The sequence below is a fragment of the Eulemur rufifrons genome, chromosome 13 (genome assembly GCF_041146395.1).
Source record: "Eulemur rufifrons isolate Redbay chromosome 13, OSU_ERuf_1, whole genome shotgun sequence".
NCBI classification, from domain to species: domain Eukaryota; kingdom Metazoa; phylum Chordata; class Mammalia; order Primates; family Lemuridae; genus Eulemur; species Eulemur rufifrons.
Genome location: NC_090995.1, coordinates 1,636,737 through 1,657,037, shown reverse-complemented (window position 1 = coordinate 1,657,037; position 20,301 = coordinate 1,636,737). Strand labels below are relative to the sequence as shown.

Here is a 20,301-nt window from a genome sequence, read left to right as displayed (position 1 = left end):
TTATTCCAACTTAACCCTTCCAGCAAACTGATGACATAGATATTACTATATAGATTTTGCATGGTCTAATATTGAGGCTTGGAGTTAAGGATCTCACCCAATATCACACAGCAGCTAATAAATAATTGAGCTGTGATTTGTTCTTAAATTGACTGTCAAGTCCATGGTCTGTCCACCACACCACACAGCCAAGCATTCAAGTGATTAGATCTCAGCGTGCCGTGAAACTTGTCTCTGAAGCCATCATTGATTTTATTAAACAGTTATTAATATATCATTAGCTCTAGCATGGTTTTCAAAATAAATATGATTGTAAGTGTAAGGAACCCCAAAAAGAAGCATTTGGTTTTTAGCATAAATATTTCTAAGATCCTCTTATTCTTGAGAAAACAATTAATATCTTCATAGCCTGATTATACAAAGTATCAATTGTACATACTATTTACAAAAGTGCTCAAATTAGTCAAAGTAGGCTATTTTTTCTTAATTTGGAAGAAGGTTTCTTTCAGACATTCTTGGGTTAGGTTTATATTTTTGTGGAAATGTCATATGGCTTAAGGGTGTTATGATAAAAAAAATGATTCTATTAGGTATCAACCTCAGTATACATGCACAGGCATCTACACATTTTTCCCGGTGTCTCTTATTAATTCACAATGATTTTGAGCTCATAATGCCGAAGATGGTGAACAATATATAGTAATTTTTGTACAATTCCTGAAATCCTTGAAAATCATTCCTGTTATTCAATTAGTAAAAAATTCGTTGATATGGTTTAGAGAGTACTATGGATATTTAAAAATACATTCTTAACCTACCTTATGAAATATATAGGTCAGGCTAATTGGAAACAAAGAATAGCTATATTAAACAATGATTCTAATACCAAACCATAAAAATATCAGTCATGTCAAACCTTCTACTAAAGCTACATGATTTTTCGTATTACCATTCAGTGAAATCTACCAAAGGGAAAATATAATGGAAATATAAAATGAGTTACTACATCAGGCGCACTAGAAAAATGCTTAAAATATGTTTATTTACAAAATTCCACTGGAAATGAGGGGTCATGGTGCTTCTCTGCACATTATTGTTTCTTTAAATAAAGAAAATTAATAAATTCCTTCGGGCTTTCATTTATTTGTATCCTCTGTGGTTTATTTCCTCAGAGTTTATAATTCTCCCTGTAGATATCTTCCACCTCCTTGGTTAAGTATATTCCTAGGTATTTTATTTTCTTTGTAGCTCTTGTGGATGGTATTGAGTCTTTGATTTGACTCTCACCTTGAGTGTTATTGGTCTATAGGAATGGTACTGATTTATGTACATTTATTTTGTATCCTGAGACTTTGCTGAAATTATTTATCAACTCCAGGAGTTTCTTGGTGGAATATTTAGGGTTTCTAGATACAAGATCATATCATCAGCAAAGAGCAATAGTTTGACCTCCTCTTTTCTGATTGGATACACTTTATTTTTTTCTCTTGCCTGATTGCTCTGGCTAGGACTTCCAGCACTATGTTGAATAGAAGTGATGACAGTGGGTATCCTTGTCTAGTTCTAGTTTTTAGTGGGAATGCTTTTATCTTTTACCCATTCAATATGGTGCTGGCTGTGGGTTTGTCACCTATGGATTTTATAATTCTGAGATATGTTCCTTCTATGACTAGTTTGTTTGAGCGTTTTTATCATGAAAGGGTGCTGAATGTTTTCAAATGCTTTTTCTGCGTCTGTTGAGATGATCATATGGTCTCTGTGGTGAATTATATTTATAGATTTACATATGTTGAACCATCCTTACCTCCCTGGAATGGAGCCCAGTTGGTCCTGGTGGATTAATATTTTTTTTTCATGTGCTGTTGAATTTGGTTTTCTAGTGTTTTATTGAGGATGTTTGCATCTATATTCATAAGGGATATTCGTCTGTATTTTTCTTTTTTTCTAGTGTCCTTTCCTGGTTTTGATATCAAGGTGGTACTGGCTTCATAGAATATGTTGGGGAGGATTCCCTCCTTCTCAATATTACAGAATAATTTTTGTAGTATGGATACCAGGTCTTCTTTGTAGGTCTGACAGAATTCAGCTGTGAATCCATCTGGCCCATGGCTTTATTTTTGATCTTGGGAGGGTTTTTATTACCGTTTCAATCTCACTATTCATTATTGGTCTATTCAGGAGTTCTATTTCTTCCTGTTTCAGTCTTGGGAGCTTTTTGTTTGCAGGAATTTATCCATTTCCTGTATGTTCTCTAGTTACGTGCATCAAGATTTACGTAGTATTCATGGATGTTGTTTTGTATTTCTGCAGTATCAGTTGTAATGTCTCCTTTTTCATTTCTGACTGAACATACTTGGATCTTTTCTGTTCTTGATTAATCTAGCAAAAGGTCTGTCAATTTTGTTTATATTTTCAAAGAACCAACTTTTTGTTCCATTGATCCTCTGTATTATATTTTTATTTTCCAATTTATCATGAAGGATGCTTCGTATTCTTAAAGGGACATTCCAAATGCACAGCACTTGCCTAATCATTTCGGTCACTTTTATTAAGAACAAAACCATAAATCATTTGAATAGTCACTTGAAGTTATGGTAACAAAATGTGACCTATGTTAAATCCAGCTAAGCGCCATCTCTTTCCCTAGATGCTTTTGCACAAATGGAACTCTCACTGGTGTTGTTTAGCTTTCTCTGTGAGCATCAGTATGCTCCATAACTGTAGACTTTATGTCACCTTCAGAGATTATAAACGAACACTAGCAATTCTGAGGATAAGAGGTTTCTGTCCTTTCTCAGTTAATTTTGTCTTCTAAGAACAGGTAGTGGAACTTATTTCAGAAAGACAAACAGAAATACCCTTACTCAGTTTCTTTCTTGTTTTTAAAGATGGAGAGAAAACACTTTATTATGTTATTGTCTTTCACTGTATTGTAATACTCGATGTAATTAAGAATATCTTTTGAACTGTAGAAGATACAGAATGTTAGAGGAGAAGCAATGCTCATAGCTCTTTAAGAAAAATAGTTGTGTCTAATTTTATTCAGAAGTTCTTTATTGCCCTTAAATTTTATGATTATTGCTTTCTTTGCATTTTAAAGTAGTTGCAGTAAGTTTCATTTTACATTAATTTATTGTTTATTACATACGTTCTATTTCCCCAGTTATTATTTTAGTACTATGTGTCATTGAGCACTTATAGATGGCACAAATATATTATCGATCTGTAACATAATAAAGTATTTAAATAAAAACTTTAAAACTGCTTCTTATTTGCACAGGCATCAAATGCAGATTTATTAAGGTTAATGCATATTATTGAAAATTACATTCTTTTTTTCAGATCCAAGAAATGGGCAGAAATTATGAGCAAGAAAATGATTATGAACAGGATATTATCTCATTTTCCACATACATTCCTTGTAAGTTTTCCATATGTTATGTATATAAGTGACTTTTATGTTATGGTATGTGTAACCGGAAAAGGAAGCTGAAGACAATGTGGAAAGGTAATTAACTGAATGGCTTTTAATCTATAATAAGGTAGAGATTATATTGCTACATTATATTAGCTACATTATATTGCTGATTATATTGCTACATTATATTACACTACATTATATTGCTAATTTAAATATGTGTAATAAGCTCAAGGTTTAATAATCAAACAGTAGTTTTTCCTTCCCGAAGAGAATGCACAAGTCCTATTGCTATAAATACTCTATTTTGTAACTATATTTTTTCGTTTTTGTTTGTTTTTTTTTTTTTTAAACATAACCACATTCTTTGCAGACCTTAGTTTTCTCAGTTAGGAAATGAGATGGTTAGACTAGGACACGCTAAGGTCTTCCCTGGCTCTAATAGTTGTAATTCTATTAATATATTCCAATGTCTGAAGACTAATGCAGTGTTCTTACACGTATGTAAACTCTCTCCCTGTTACGCCAAGTTCCACCAGGTTGCGACGGCTTGCTCAGCCTCTTCACCAGCATGTCTGATAGGCATCTCACAGATGACAATTTTGGAAACCCTGCTTGCCTCCGTTCCCAAACCTCTCCCCCTGCTGACTCCCCATCTCAGTACCTGAAAACGCCTTCCCTCTTTTGTTCAAATCATTTCAAATTCTTGGATTCATCTTGGCTTTTTTGCTTTTCTCCTGCCCCGTATCCAATCTGTCATACAATACTGTTCATTTACCTTCAAAATATTGCCAGGACTTAAGCATGTCTCTCCTCTTTCACTGTTATTTATGCTGGTCTGCGCTATCATCAGCTCTCCGCTGGATTGTTGCAGTATCACAGTAGAGAAATGAAAGGCTAAATATCCTGTAAGGCTCAGGACAGGCTCTCACGACAAAGGATTATCCAGTCCAAAATGTCAATAGTACTACAATTGCCAAGAAACACTACAGTAGCAATTTCTCCCTTTGCTGCCCCTCATGTTCTATGCTTCCTGGAGGAACTAATTACTCTTCTATTCCAGTCCCTCCAACACTTTCCCATTGTACTCATAATCCTTCTCATCACCTGCAAGTCCCTAGATGATCTTTTGGTCCCATCTCTGACCCCTCCCTGGCTTGTTGCCATCTCACGCAGCAAGCATGCTCCTGCCTCGGGGCATGAGCTCCTTCTCTGCACTTCCTGCATAAACCCACGTCGCTGGCTTCGTCATTTCTTCCTTCATAATAAGACCCCTCTTCTGTGATTGCTTTTAAATTCCCTTTTGCTGCTTTTTTTCTTCATTGCAGTTAACAATATTTAAAGTTATATTTTATTTATTATATCTGATTGTCGTTTATTGCCTGTCCTCTCCTTCTAAAGTATATTCTTAAAGGGATCAGGACGTTTTTGTTTTTATTGTATCTCCAGCATTGGTAACAGTACCTAGTCTAAGCTCAATTAAACATTATCGGCCACAGGTTTTTCAAATGGCAGGCTGAGCTACAAATCAAATAAAATTAAATGTAATTATTTAATAAAAGACTTAACTAGCATGCTTCAGCAAAATTAGTAAACTCCTTCAAACATCATTGCAGAATACAAAAATGCTAACTATTAAATTAATGGACTAATGCACCAAGTTTGAAAGTTATATATCTTATCATTTTTAATGACAATACAAAATGATGATAAAGGTCATTATTGATAATGACTATATTCATCATGACATTTAATTTTCAGAAGAACTGACTCTGTAAGAAAACATTATTTTGGTTCCTTGTAAAGAAAAGTCTCATTTCTACAGTTTGGAACTGTGGAGTCTCTGGTATCTGAAGCACCGTGTGACCGGGCTCAGGCCCAGGCTCTTTCCTGAGAGAGGGGGTGAAGCATAGAACGTCCGAAGTCAGCAGATTTCAAAGTCAGAAGCATGTTGAAACCCACCGACCCACCAACCCAGACTTTTCAGGTCTGCGTTCCAGGTCTGGGCATATTATACAAGTAGCATGGAGACACTGTAGTTTGTTCAGGATTAAGAAATACTGAATACATGAACAGAGGTGTGGCTAGGAGTAATTTCCTATAGCATGAATATAATTATAAGTTGACTGATTTGCCCAGAGTGAAACAGTGACGTCCCTTTGCTAGCCTGAGCAATGATTTTTCACTCATTCCATCTTCTCCTCCATCAACATTTCTAGATGCTCCTCTTTTTCAGGCGCAGTGTTTTGTGTTAAGAGTAGAAAGATGAATGATATCTGTGTAGACAGATTGTGCAAAAATGAACGTACATCTGCTGTGCCCATCTTGGTTCAGTTGTAGTACTCTGGAAATGATATCTTCTTTCTCACATGAAAGACAAAAAGAAAAAAGAAAAGAAAATTTTGGGTAGTAATGCGGACTACCTTCATCAGCAATATTTTTCTACATGACTAATTTTTCTCCTATTTTAGAAAAATTCCAACAATGTAATTCTTCATTTAAAATAAATTCCTTCTCTACACTCTGATGTCTGGTTTTTTTAGATATATTTTAGTTTAGCAACATTTCAACACCATTACTTGCATTGATAATACAACAATTCATATATTCTAAAGTCTGTTATAGAAGTTCCAGAGTCTGTTTAGAAGTTCCAAAAGTCTGTTTTAAATTGTTTTGAATCCTTTATTTTGAGAAAGTTTTTATATAGAAAATATAATAAAAAATTTTTGAAGATTTAGTTCTTATATTATAATATCTTTTTTTTCTATTTTCTTCCTGCATGGTTAAAGAGCATTTATTGTATATCATATAAAAAAAATGATGGCATGGTTCTTTGAGTAGAGGGAATTTGAATCTTTTGGTTAAATTTTAGGACAGAATGCATTTTATATGTGAAAAAACTGAGCCTCTGAAAAATTTGCCTACCATTGGTGATTTGGATGCCTTCCCCATCAAAAAATATTAACCTTTCGTCCAAGTAATGTTTTCAAAACTAATATAATGTCTGTAATCAATTTATCATAATAAACTATGAAATTAGCATAGCAGCTATAAAAATTAATATGTATATAAACATATATTAAAATAATTAAATAAGAGTCACAGATTAATTTGCGATCATTATTTACAAGGTTTATTTCTTTTCCCTTTTCTTTACCTTTCCTATCGCTTATTACTTACTTTATTAGGTCAGTTAATGTTTTGTAATAAAAATGCAAGGATACTATCGAATATATGTGAATCTGCTCGACCAATAACTCTACAATCATGATGTCATTATATGCATGAGTGTGTCATATACTGATGTAGCAAGATATAATGAAGCTTTGTTACTTTGGTGGGTATTTTAAAAGCCCAGAAATAAATGACTGTTCACTAAAAGTTATGCATTTGCCGGCTTCCCACGATATCAGGTGATAAAAGTTTTATTAGCGGTACTACCGTTTCTACACGAATTTACAAATATGAGATGCCTCCAGATGGTGTGTTTAACTGACATCACGCAATCTTCGTCGCAAACAGCCGCAGAGAGCCCCGGGTTTCATCACGAAAGTGGGAAGACGCGCGTGCGGGGCGCAGAGGCAGCGGGGGCCGGCGAGCCTGCGGGGGGAGGAAAGGAGGACGGATCAGACGAGGAGGCTGAGCGCAGCCCCCCAGAGGACCAGTATGACGACTTGTACGTGTCCATCCCCGGAGTCGACCCAGCGGGTAATTCCCAAGAGCCACCTGCCGGCAGCCGACCCCCTCCCCCGCCACCGCGACCTGTGGCTGCGGCCTTCCAGCTGGAAAAGCCTCACTTCACTTTGCAAGGTCAGTTTCAGGTATTAAAAACAAAAGCCACCTCTGACAGGCTTAGGTAGCATGTGGCGCGGTGGCAGATCTATGCAGGGAAGAGCAGCTTTGGAAACCAGGAGCAACTCTCCTCCTGTTCTTTCATGCCCAGGGCCTGGGACAGGAAGAGAGAGACATCTGCCACCACCCCGTTCCTTTGTTCCTTCCTTCTTTTCTGCTCTCTCCCTCCTGAAACAAAGTCTCACTGAAGAAAGTAAAGAAATAAAACTTGAAAGGAGTCTGTAGGACTTCACGTAAAATGAACCTCAGGCAGCCTGTGGAAAAGCAAATGACAACATTGCTTTTAAAAAATACTGTTATGGCTCACGCCTGTAATCCTAGCACTCTGGGAGGCCGAGGCAGGTGGATCATTTGAGCTCAGGAGTTTGAGACCAGCCTGAGCAAGAGCGAGACCCCATCTCTACTAATACAAAGAAATTATCTGGACAAGTAAAAATATACATAGAAAAATTAGCCGGGCATAGTGGTGCATGCCTGTAGTCCCAGCTACTCAGGAGGCTGAGGCAGGAGGATCGCTTGAGCCCAGGAGTTTGAGGTTGTTGTGAGCGAGGCTGACGCCACTGCACTCACTCTAGCCTGGGCAACAGAGCAAGACTCTGTCTCAAAAAAAAAAAAAAAAAAAAAAAATACTGTTAATCTTCAGGCAAGAGGGAAAGGCTAATGTTTTACAGACGATTTGCAGATGGCCTTGGGCACTTCACTGGCTAGTAGCTGTGGAAGAGCTGAGAGGGTAAGGGTTTACTGCACAGGGCCCTGACACCAGGGTCTGGGGACACCCCGTCCATGGCCCAAGTTCAAGGGCAGCTAGCACAGCTGGCGCTGGCCTGTTCCCGGGTGCGGGAGTTGGAGAGGACAGGCAGAGGGTGCGAAGGTGACCTTCAACCCTGCAGAGGGCACACAGGGGCCTTCCCACACTGGGCTTCTCTGCCTGGAATTAGCAACAGCCAGGAAAGCTTCCGGCTCCCGTTTTCCTCTTACGGTCACTAATTATCATGCATGTTCTTTATCATTAGTTTATATTTACTTTCCAAATTCATAAAATGTTCTTACGAAAAAAATTCAATAAGAAAGATGGGGAAAAATGCCCATTATCAAAACCCCGTTTCTCACTATACTTCAGTTGTCAAGTCCTAGAAGGCTGAAAAGTGTTTAATACGTAAACGCTGTTTCGAAAAGTGAATTTTGATGCAGTGAACTTTAGCATTTGTGTGCTTGAAGGCTCTGTCTCTGCTCAGGCCCGAGTTTATCAGCATGAGCCGTCCTAAGGTCATGCACTGTAATTAGGGGTGGAAAGTGTTGAAACCTAAGGAGCCCTCCTCTGATTCATTCATTCATTCATTATGTCCCAAGCTCTTGGAGACATATCAATAGAGGAGATATATTAATATTTTGGGGGAAGAAAACATAGTACACTGACAACAAAATTCTGGCATATTTTTCTCACATTTCTGGATTCGACTAATTTTATATAATAAAATTCATTGTTCAGAAGGCAAGGTTGTCTTGTGTCCGATTAAATCTCTTAAAAGAACTGATATTCAATCGTGTTTTTCCTAATGTAAATTTCTATCTATGGTATGTTGGTCAGCAGATCTAAAACTGCTCTACCCAGAGTGTTCGCCAGATAACTGAGACACAAATGTAATGCTGGGTAGTACATCTCCTGAAAACTACCAAATGTAACAAGGAAAATCAAATAAAACCCACTGTTTTATTTCAAAACTCTTTTTTTACATTTTATATGCAGTGCTACTTTTGATCTCATCTTTTCATAGAGCTGATATTGGAAGTGAGTGTCAAATAAAATACCAGTATTTTTTTTTTTTTTTTTTTTTTTTTGAGACAGTCTCAGTCTGTCACCTGGGCTAGAGTGCCGTGACGTCAGCCTAGCTCACAGCAGCCTCAAACTCCTGGGCTCAAGCGATCCTCCTGCCTCAGCCTCCTGAGTAGCTGGGACTACAGGCATGTGCCACCATGCCCGGCTAATTTTTTCTATATATTTTTAGTTGTCCAGCTAATTTCTTTCTATTTTTAGTAGAGACGGAGGTCTTGCTCTGGCTCAGGCTGGTCTCGAACTCTTGACCTCGAGCAATCCACCTGCCTCGGCCTCCCAGAGTGCTAGGATCACAGGCGTGAGCCACAGCGCCCGGCCTTAGGTCCTATTCTTACCCGAAAAGTATCATCGGATACTCTGGAAAATAAAAAGTAAAATGTAATATCTCTAGTGCAAACCCAACTTTAGAAATAGCTGGGAAGAGAGGTGGGTGGGGAACCAGAGTTAACAACTCAGGAAATCAGTTCATAAAAGCGAGAGAGCTGACACATTCCGCTAAAAATGAAACACCGTAAAGTGGTTCCCACACACTTAATCCGGGCTCCCCCGTGATGCTGTCGGTGGAACAGAAGTCAGAAAGTCAAAATCTTAGAACCGTATTATTCACAGGCGAGAAGGCAAGTTGTGGTGATTTTAAAGTTAGTGCTAGGGATTTAGATAATTACTACCTCTTAGGTTAAACTGAAACAATAAGATTTAAAACTCTGTTGGGAGCTTACCTTGGCCTCGCCTCATAAACCTACATATAACAATTGCTGAATCTTGCTCTAATAATATCCTAATAATATCCTTTTATTGAGCTCGACTATTCATCTTTCCCCTTAGCTTCTAAGATTTTCCACTAAAATCCCCATAGGTAAACTAATTTTTTTGGTGGGGGGAGGATCAGATTCTTACTCACCAAAGAGCAAATTGGAAAAAAAAAAAAAAAGAGAGAGAGAGAGAAAGAAACTCTCATTGGTCTTATAGAGAGACATAAAATCTCTTTTCGATTTATGTATTAATCAAATATATCATATCTTTGTCCTCTAAATAACTGCTACTAAAATATCTTTACACATTTTCATAAAAATATGTAAACATTGTACTGAATATAAAAACCATACAAATTTCTGAAACCTGTGATTTTATTCTTTTTCATATGAACTAATTCTCAAACCATTGATTATCCATACTGCCTTTTATGCCATGAACCCCACTTCTGCTGTCCTTTGCCTGCGAATAAGGCTCATGGTGGCTTGTGGAAATGAGGAGTTGTGTGTCTGAAGGTCAGTCTGTGATGGCCAGGGAGCAACTGTTGGGAAACCAAGCGATGGTGCCATTGGCTGTTTCCCCCTGTCACTTTCAGAGACATTTAATTTGAGGCAAAACATCCAGTGCAAGCAGTAAGAAAGGTAAAACAACTTCAAATGAAGAAAAGAAAATCTAAGAGTATTATGCTTGAAAAATATAAGTTTTCAAAGTGTTTGGAGTTTGAAACTTAGATTTATAACTCCATTGTCCTGATATTAAATCATTCATTTTACATATATGTGTCTCTATTATTGTTATATATATTATCATATTCACAAAATAATAGGGAAATGTGAAAAATGTTTATATATTTCAAAGAAATCCATGTCTTTTTCTTAAATTTCAAAGTATTAAAGGGGGTACAAATGTTTTTGCTTATATGGATTGCTTTTGTAATGCTTGAGTCACAGCTATAAGTGTGCCCATTACCCAAAGAGTGTTCATGGCACCCATTAGGTTGGTTTTTGTCACTCCCCTCCTCCCCCCATGCCCACTTGATTTCCACTGAGTTTTATTTCCCTCTGTGCACATATGTGCTTATTGGTTAGTTCCAGTTTAATAGTGAGTACATGTGGTGTTTGTTTTTCCATTCCTTAGATACTTCACTTGGGATAATGGTCTCCATTTTCCATCCAGATTGTTACAAAAGACATTAATTCAACCATTTTTATGGCTGAATATTACTCCATGGCATACATATACCACATTTTGTTAATCCACTCATGAGTTGATGGGCACTTAGATTGATTCCATATCTTTGTAATTCTGAATGGTGCTGCAATAAACATTTGAGTGCAGGTGTCTTTTAGATAAAATGACTTCTTTTCCTTTGGGTACATGCCCAGTAGTGGGATTGCTGGATCGAATGTTAGGTCTAATTTTAATTCTCTGAGGAATCTCCATACTGTTTTCCATAAAGATTTTACTAATTTGCAGTCTCACCAACAATGCATAAGCGTTCCTTTCTCTCTGCATCCACACTAACATCTGCTGGTTTTGACTTTTTAATAAAAGCCACTCTAACTAGGGTCAGGTTCTGCCTCATTGTGGTTTTAATTTCCTGATGATTAGTGACATTGAGCATTGTTTCATATGTTTATTGGCCATTTGTGTATCTTCTTTTGAAAAGCTTCTGTTCGTGTCTTTTGCCCACTTTGTAATGGGGTTGTTTTTTGTCTTGCTGATTTGCTTGAGTTCTTTGTAGATTCTGTATATTAGCCCTTTATCAGATACACAGCTGGTGAATATTTTCTCCCATTCTGCAGGTTGTCTGTTTGCTCTGTTGATTATTTCCTTACCTGTGCAGAACATTTTTAGTTTAATCAAATCCTATTCATTTTCATTGTTGCTGTGATTACCACTGGGGTCTTAGACATACATTCTTAGGTAACATCTAGAAGAGTTTTTATCTACATCTTCCTCTACAGTTCTTATGGTTTCATGTCTTAGATTTAAGTCTTTTATCCATTTTGAATTAATTTTGTAAGTACTGAGAGATAGGGGTCCTGTTTCATTCTTCTGTATGTGGCTATCCAATTTTCCCAGCACCATTTATTGAATAGAGCTTCATTTCCCCAGTGTGCATTCTTGTCTGCTTTATCAAAGATCACTTGCCTATAGGTAGATCATTTTCTATCTGGGTTCTCTATTTGGTTCCATTGGTCTATGTCTCTATTTTTGCATCAGTATCATGATCTTTTGGTTATGATAGCCTTATAGTATAGTTTAAAGTCTGATAATGTGATGCCTCCACATTTTTTCTTTGTGCTTAAGAATACTTTGGCTACTCAGGCTCTTTCCTGCTTCCAAACAAAGCATAGAACTAATTTTTCTAGATCTGTGATATATGACATTGGTATTTGGATGGGGATTGCATTGAATCTGTAAATCACTTTGAGTAGTATGGACATTTTAACAATGTTGATTCTACCAATCCATGAGCAAGATTTTTTTTTTCATTTGTTTGTGTCTTCACCGATTTCTTTCCTCAGTGTTTCATAGTTCCCTTTGTAGAGATCTTTCACCTCCTTGATTAAGTATATTTCTAAATATTTTATTTTCTTTGTAGCTATTGTGAATGGTATTCAGTCCTTGATTTGACTCTCAGTTTATCATTGGTATATAGAAATGCTACTGATTTATGGACATTTGTGATTTATGCACATTGATTTTGTAACCTGAGACTTTGCTGAATTTATTTATCAATTACAGGAATTTCTTGGTGGAAACTTTGGGGTTTTCTTGGTGCAAGATTATATTGTTAGCAAAAAACAATAGTTTGACATCCTTTTTCCCAATTTGGGTACACTTTATTTCTTTCTCTTGTCTGATTGCCATGGCTATGACTTCCAGAACTATGTCAAATAAAAGTGGTTACAGTGGGCACCCTTGTCTTGCTCCAGTTCTTAAGAGGAATGCTTTCAACTTTTCCCCATTCAGCATGATGTTGGCTATGGGTTTATCATCTATGGCTTTTATAATTTTGAGATATGTTCCTTCTATGCCTAGTTTGTTGAGGATTTTCATCATAAAAGGGTGCCGAGTTTTGTTAAATGTGGTCTATGTTTTTGCTTCTGTTTTTGTGGTAAACCACATTTATTGATTTACATATGTTGAACTATCCTTGCATCACTGGGATGAAGCCCACTTGGTCATGGTGGATTATTATTTTTCTCTGGAATTACATTTACTTTTATATTCTCCCTTTTGCCAGAGTTCTGGATTATTTTTTTGATGTGCTGTTGAATTTTCTTTGCTAGCATTTTATTCCGTGCTTTAATCAAAGTGTTTTTCTTAATAAAATTAACAATCACAAACTGTAGGAGGATATGTTAGTACATTATACAGCTCACTTTTCCTTTAGAATTTATGGGATAATGTATAAATTATTTTTCTGAGGACAGAAGCTTGTCTCTTATATTGTATCCCATGGCATTTGACTAAGCTACTCTGGGAAGCTCAAGCAAGTAGTAGATGGACATCAATAATAATGCATATAATAGAAGAGTAAACACAGTCTAAATTTTTCATTAGCAGGGACAATGGTGGAAGGCCACATGGAGAGCAGTCAAACCTGGTGTGATCGTGGTATAAGACAAGAAACAGGAGATGAACCTAAAGGAGATGAAGAAAAGAAAGACGAAAAGGAGCAGGAGGAGGAAGAAGACCCATACACTTTTGCTGAGATTGATGACAGTGACTACGACATGATACTGGCCAGTCTGAGTATAAAGAAAAAAACTGGAAGTCGGTCTTTCATTATAAACAGACCTCCTGCCCCCACACCCCGACCCACAAATATGCCTCCAAAAGAAAAAACCACACCTTACATAGCTCAAGGTAATGTTTTATCATTGTTGATTTTTTTTTTCCTTTTGTGTATGGGAGGAGGGTATAGGTGATGTGGTTAGTGCTCTAAAATTCCAAAGATTAGAAATGTCTTCAAGTCACAGGTGAGTTGTTTGGCCCCATTTTTTTAAATTTAGAAACATAGTGAATGAAGAAAATAGGAATGATAGATTGGGTACCAGTTTCTAATTTTTCATTAAGAAGGATAATTTTGACAAACCATCCAGGGAACATGAAACCATAGTGTATATGTAGAAATTCTGTTTGATACCTCCTTCATAATTCTTGAAGAGGGAAGCTCAGCTCCTATAAATAATGTACAACACAAGGACATTTAAATATATACCATATAAGAGAAGCATAATCTACTAAGAGAAGCACAATTACTCATCTCTGCTTAATATTTTCAAAAGAAACCATTGTATTCCTAACGCTATATATATTGAGACATTAGTATAAGAAAATTTAGTGATTATATATAGTTATTTATTACTGTACAATATACTTACTTAACAGTGATCTACTGCTGATAATTCTCAAAAAACTATAAAAAATTAATGTTTCAGCTAAAGTAAAATGTGAATTGAAACAATTATCTAAATTGTGAAGGCAGAGAATAAGCTTTAATTAGAAATTCTCAGATTGCCTATCATAGTGATCTCTAAGATATTGCTATCTCTTTGACAAGTTTGCTAAATCCCAAGAAATACTTTTAAATAGAAAAAATAAATATAGCTTGATACAAGAATTTAGTTATATTCTAGAAATTTTTGGCGAGATACATCATCTTTTATACTTCAATCCTTAGAGAGTTTCTCAGGATCACAAATATTGAATCCCATGTTGTGTTGTTCTGTTTTGGGCTTTATCTTCCCATCTTTCTATTGGCAGTCATATTCTTGTTTTCCAAGATCTCTTTGTTCTTTTTTTATAGCATTCTTTTCTCTTTTTGGGGGGAGATAGGGGATGGGGAGAAGTGAAATTCAATATCTTTGTTACAGTTTTGTTTCATTTTGTTTTTATTTGGGTTTTTAAATATCTTTTGTTTTGACTTTTATTTTTCTTCTGCTCTCATATGGTCTCTGTTGTCTTTATGTGCTGTTTGTTTGTTCTATCTGCTATGTTTGACACTTTCATCAAATATGTCTATTCTTAGCTATGCTTTTATGTTTAAGAATGAAGCAACAAAAGCCCGAATGGAAGCTCTACTTGTTAACTTGTGGACTATAGGGTAATAGGGAGGTAAGTAACTAGTTTTTTCATTGAATAACCCCAAATGTTAGTTTATGCAGCTCTATTCTATGCTTTCTCATTTTGCTAGAATAAAATCCAACTAACTCTAGTCTACACTTACATATCTGGTTGCCAGCACATTGAGATCAGAGTGTGGAAAGAAGACGGGGAATTTCGCCATTCAGAATGCACAATTTAACTTGTTCTCCCTGTTTTCTGTCTAGTGTGTGACTCCTGCCACCCACTGTGCCTTGTGTCCCGTGTCCAGAACTACTTCCTTTCAATTTCTCTCTATGAATGAATCTCCATCGTGGCTGATTGCCTCATTTTCACAACATTGAAGAAAGAATTTGGGGCTATGGCTACTTTAGACATTCAAATAATCCCCATGTTAAATAAGTGCATTGTGATGATTTTCTTCTCATTTGTTTATTTATTAATTATGTAAAGATTTATTACCAATCATAAATCCTTCTGTGTATTAATTATGAGAGTTCCCTACATGCAGTGGTATGATCTGTCCTATATGTATATGCATCCATAAGAACTTTAAAGAATCTTAGAAATCTTGAGTTCCTAAGAAATTTTTAAAGGTTATTTATCTCACCTACCTATCCCAAGCCTGGTAGCCTTCAACATTTATAACACATTTTCTAATTAAAGTATACAACGTAATTTGTTCTTATGATATTTGTATTACATGGAGATAGGAACCAGTGTTATATTTTGTTTGTATTTGCAATTAAGTATATAAAACAGGTATGGTTGTTTGCACCACATCCCAAATCAGTAGCAAAAGCTATATTGTAAATGAGGTCACCAAAATCCCCTTGCATTTTTTTTTTTCTTTTCTGTTTCACTGGGATATACTTTCCTGCTTTCTTCTTTGATGCAATTGATTGTTGATCATTCTGTTCCCACATTAGGAAGACATTGCCTCATCAGCTAATTCTTTCTTGATGTTCTTTGCATTTCACAGGGTAAAAGTCCTTCATCACATCTTTTCTTTTCTTTTCTTTTTTTTTTTCTTCCTAGCTCAGGCAGATCTCTTAAATAGAATTGCCACTATTTCCCAGAAAGCCGTCCATTCAATTAGAAGAACATTAATTTGCCCTAATTCTTCCCAGAAGACAAAAGTGGGAGCAGAATGTTGGCATATGCAGGGTGCGTTAGCGTAGCCAAAAGGGAAAGATGTAGAACAGAGAGGATGGAGGAAGAATACAGGATGCAGAATCCTAACTTAACTATTCCAGAAACTCGAGAAAATACTAGCAAAGAGACTAGGCAAAGGAAAACCAGGCATATACAGAAAAACCGTGTTGACTTTGGGGAAAGACCTGTATTCAGATTCAGCTGACAATACGTAAGCAAGAAACTTCATGTCTGAGATTTGATTTTCTCATTGTTAATTGGGGATAAAAATCATACCTACTCCAAGGATTGTTATAATCTTTAAATGAGATGAAATTAGTAAATACCCAGGACAATACTTGGTATTTAGTATATGTTCAACACATTATAGTTAAAAGCAATTCTACTTTGTCTTTGTTCAGTTTCTGAGCAGAAGATGACTTGGATAAAATAACTTTAAATTATAGAGAAAATGTCTGCGTGTCTCTTGGATTCTGGGGGAGTCAGAAGTTAAGGAAGATGATGTGCCGGAGTGGACGGAGAAGGAAGGCCTTTGTCCTCTAATGGGACAAGTTGGCTCAATCTATTATCAGGCAACTTTCATGGTACTTTCTAATTCATGCAGCAGTCCCGCCTCGTTGCTAGGAATAGCCTCATTTTAGAAGTAAGAAAACTGATATTCAGTGAGTTCAGTTTCTCTCCCAAGGTGATAAAATTAGGGAAAGGAAGAGGTGGGAGTCAGACCCACAGTAGTCTGTTTCCCACGTGGCACTGCATGTTACCTTCACTGATGTCTTTATTTCTGGATCATTCATCAATACTTATGTCTCCCTTCTGACCCATAAGATCCATGATGGAAGAAATCAACTTCACCTGGTTTTGCCTATCATTATATCTCTGCTGCCAAGATTAATGCTGAATTGCTAACAGAAACTACGCCTATCTGATGAATATTTACTAAATAAAATTATATAATTGATAAGGTCCACGTCAGTGTGGCTAGAAGACTTCATTAACACTCTGAAAGATAGTCAGAAGAATATATTACTCCACTAATTCCTAAATTTCTCCTGTTTTAAACCACCCCATGGCCAAAGCACTGCTGATTTGAAGGGAAGCCAGGGTGGGCAGCCTGCGGCCTTGGGGCCACGTGTGGCCTTCTGGGCCCTTGAGTGTGGCCTTCTGAGTGAATCCAAATTGTACAGAACAAATCCTCTTAATAAAGGGATTTGTTCTGTGAAGTTTAGATTTGGTCGAGGGGCCACGCTTGGGGATATTCACATACAGCTAAACATTCTGTTCTCACAAAGTCCAATTTATGTGAGAAAAGCTCTATTTCGACCATCACTGCCATCCCCACCCCTAGAAATAGAACTTATTAATGCTAAACTGAACCCACGTTGGTTTATTTTACCAAGAGATATGTTTCTGATTTTTTTATCCCATTGCTGTTGTACTAAATCTAATCTTAGGTTAACAAGCACAACAAGAATAACTCATTTTTCTTAAACAGAAAATTTTTGAAGTCTGTCTTTTCAGATATCATATTCTCTCTCCTTTTTTCTCCCTGGGATATTGAAAAGGATCAGGTACATTAAGCTTCAAGAATATACAGGAATTAACATGGATTTATAGTCTTCTTTAGTGACAGAATTCTTGATTTAAGACAAATCAAGGAAAGAAAATGAGCTCTTGGCATAGCATGGATAGCTCAGTCGTAAAACTGTATTCACAAATCATGCAAAGAGATGAATGCCTATTGGGTAAAATTTTTCACCATCAGTGGAGAGTTTTCCATTTCCCATCACACAATTAATAGAACAAAGATCCTTCTTCAGAGTCCATGTGACTGATCTGGGGTAGAATATAATTTCCCTTCCAATTTCCAATCGCTACCGAGTTGCCCTTGGCATTTTGCAGTGCAACAAAGTTGTGTATGACCTTTTTGAGAGCTACTCAGCTACTGGGACCCCAAAATGTCAAGTACAACTCAGTTGCTCTCAGAAATTTTCCGCTTGCAAGTCACTTGTACTTGAAATTGATCATGTACAATGCAATTGAAATGTGGATAGAAAAAAAAAAAAGACCTTGTAGAAACTCTTAGGAAAATTAATTTGTATCACTGTAAATGGGACAGGGTAGAGTGGTCTCTGTCCTCATTGGTAAATATGATCAAGTGGATTAAAGTAGGTCTTAGATCAAGTGCCTTGGGTCCCCTCTCTGGCTGGGTGACCTTATCCAAAGCATTTAGCTGTGGAACATAGCATGGATATCACAGGCGCTCTCAGAATAGAGTGACGTAGTTATCATTCTGTGTGGAAGCCTCGTGTTCCTGCCTTTCTCCTGTGACTCTGCATCTCCCCTTTCCTTGACAGGGTGCTGGTGTCGCTCTGCAAAGGAACAATCGTTCTGACTGTGCTCGTACTTCCCATGGGAGGGGACGGGGCTGCTTGTGGAACCCAGGTGTTTTGATTTGCTTTGTCCTTCCTTCTCGCACCAGAACATCATGATCCCCTGGCGTTTGCACAGAGACACTAAAGGAAACATGAGAAGGCTTTGCAGACCATCTGCTAGAGTACTGGCATAATAATGATGGACTTTTCCAGCCTCATCTTCCAACGATTCAATTCCTTTGCGTTAGTGAAGTGGGAAGGAGGCGATTATCAACTGTGGTGTGAACTGACATCAAATTATTTGCGTTACCTGAGAAAATGAATGCAAATATTATCACGCACTTAGATTGCCATTCAGAAGCAGAGTGAATTCTGGTCTTTTTCCACCTAACATGTGATGCTACTAAACTATTTGTTAAGTGCATCTTTAGTAAGAAGTTTAATTGACCTACCGCAGTATTTCTTAACTAGGGGCGATTTGCGTCTCAGAAGACATTTGGCAACATCTGGAGACATTTTGATTGTCAGGACGGGGACAATGCTAGTGGCATCTAGCGGGCAGAGGCCAGGACGCTGCTACACAGCCCACAGGGCACAAGCCAGCCCCCCACAAACAGTCCAGTCTAAAATTTCAACAGTGCTACGGCCGGGCGCGGTGGCTCACGCCTGTAATCCTAGCACTCTGGGAGGCCGAGGTGGGCGGATCGTTTGAGCTCAGGAGTTCCAGACCAGCCTGAGCAAGAGCGAGACCCCATCTCTACTAAAAATAGAAAGAAATTATATGGACAGCTAAAAAATATATATAGAAAAAATTAGCCGGGCATGGTGGCGCATGCCTGTAGTCCCAGCTACTCGGGAGGCTGAGGCAGGAGGATCGCTTGAGCCCAGGAGTTTGAGGTTGCTGTGAGCTAGGCTGACGCCACGGCACTCACTCTAGCCTGGGCAACAGAGTGAGACTCTGTCTCAAAAGAAAAAAAAAAAAAAAATTTCAACAGTGCCACTGTTTAGCACCTGTGACCCAGATTATTTCCATTTTTAAGCCAGCTTAAATATTTAAATACTTTAAAGAATGGTCATTCAAAGGTGAAATCATAGGTGTATCAAACTATATAAAACAGCTATCCACACATACTGCCTTTTACTCACTTAACATTTCCTGAATTCACAATATTTTCCACCAGGACTTTTAACGGGTGCATCTTTTTAACTCTAAATAAGTAGCAGTTAGACAAAAATAAGATGCTCCCTGGGGTCGGCGCATTGCGAGGAGTCTGCCCTGGGAGCCCAGCAGCGTGGCGGGGTGAGGCTCATGAAGACCGTGGAGCCAGATGGACTGAATCGGACTTAAGACTTTGCCGCTTAGGGCTGTGTTACTCTGCAAGTTACACGCCCTTGCTGCTTTTGTTTTTGTTTGTAAAGGAACGGTAATATCTACTTCACAGGGTTTTCACGAGAACTAAAGCTACGTATGTACAGTGGCTGGCACAGAGTAGCATGCAGGAAATGACAGTCACCACGACAGAAAGGATTCTGCAGACACAGGGCTGGCGGCAGATCCCGGTTAGGATGCCTTTTGCCTCTTGCCTCTTGCATGGCTTTTGTACGCCAGCACATCATCTTGTATGACTTTTCCAAAGTATTTATTAACTACTAATAGCAGACTATCTAGAACAAACGGGCATAACCCTGTCCTTTTGGAATTTCCAATCTGCATTTATATAATGTGCGTCTTATTAGCAGAACTAGTATTTAACGTGTGTTCAAAGGGAGCCTAATCAGATGGTTTAGCTTGAAGTTCA

General features: G+C 37.5%; 1 protein-coding gene across 1 annotated transcript in view; it reads left to right on the top strand.

Annotated features, from left to right (window-relative positions):
- The window catches only part of BANK1 (B cell scaffold protein with ankyrin repeats 1), a 193,960-nt gene that overhangs the window by 152,648 nt on the left and 21,011 nt on the right, over positions 1 to 20,301 (top strand). The window contains exons 8-10 of the mRNA XM_069485451.1: positions 3,343 to 3,421; positions 6,941 to 7,228; positions 13,434 to 13,736. Of these exons, the coding sequence (XP_069341552.1) occupies positions 3,343 to 3,421; positions 6,941 to 7,228; positions 13,434 to 13,736 (670 nt within the window). The remainder of the gene's footprint in view (positions 1 to 3,342; positions 3,422 to 6,940; positions 7,229 to 13,433; positions 13,737 to 20,301) is intronic.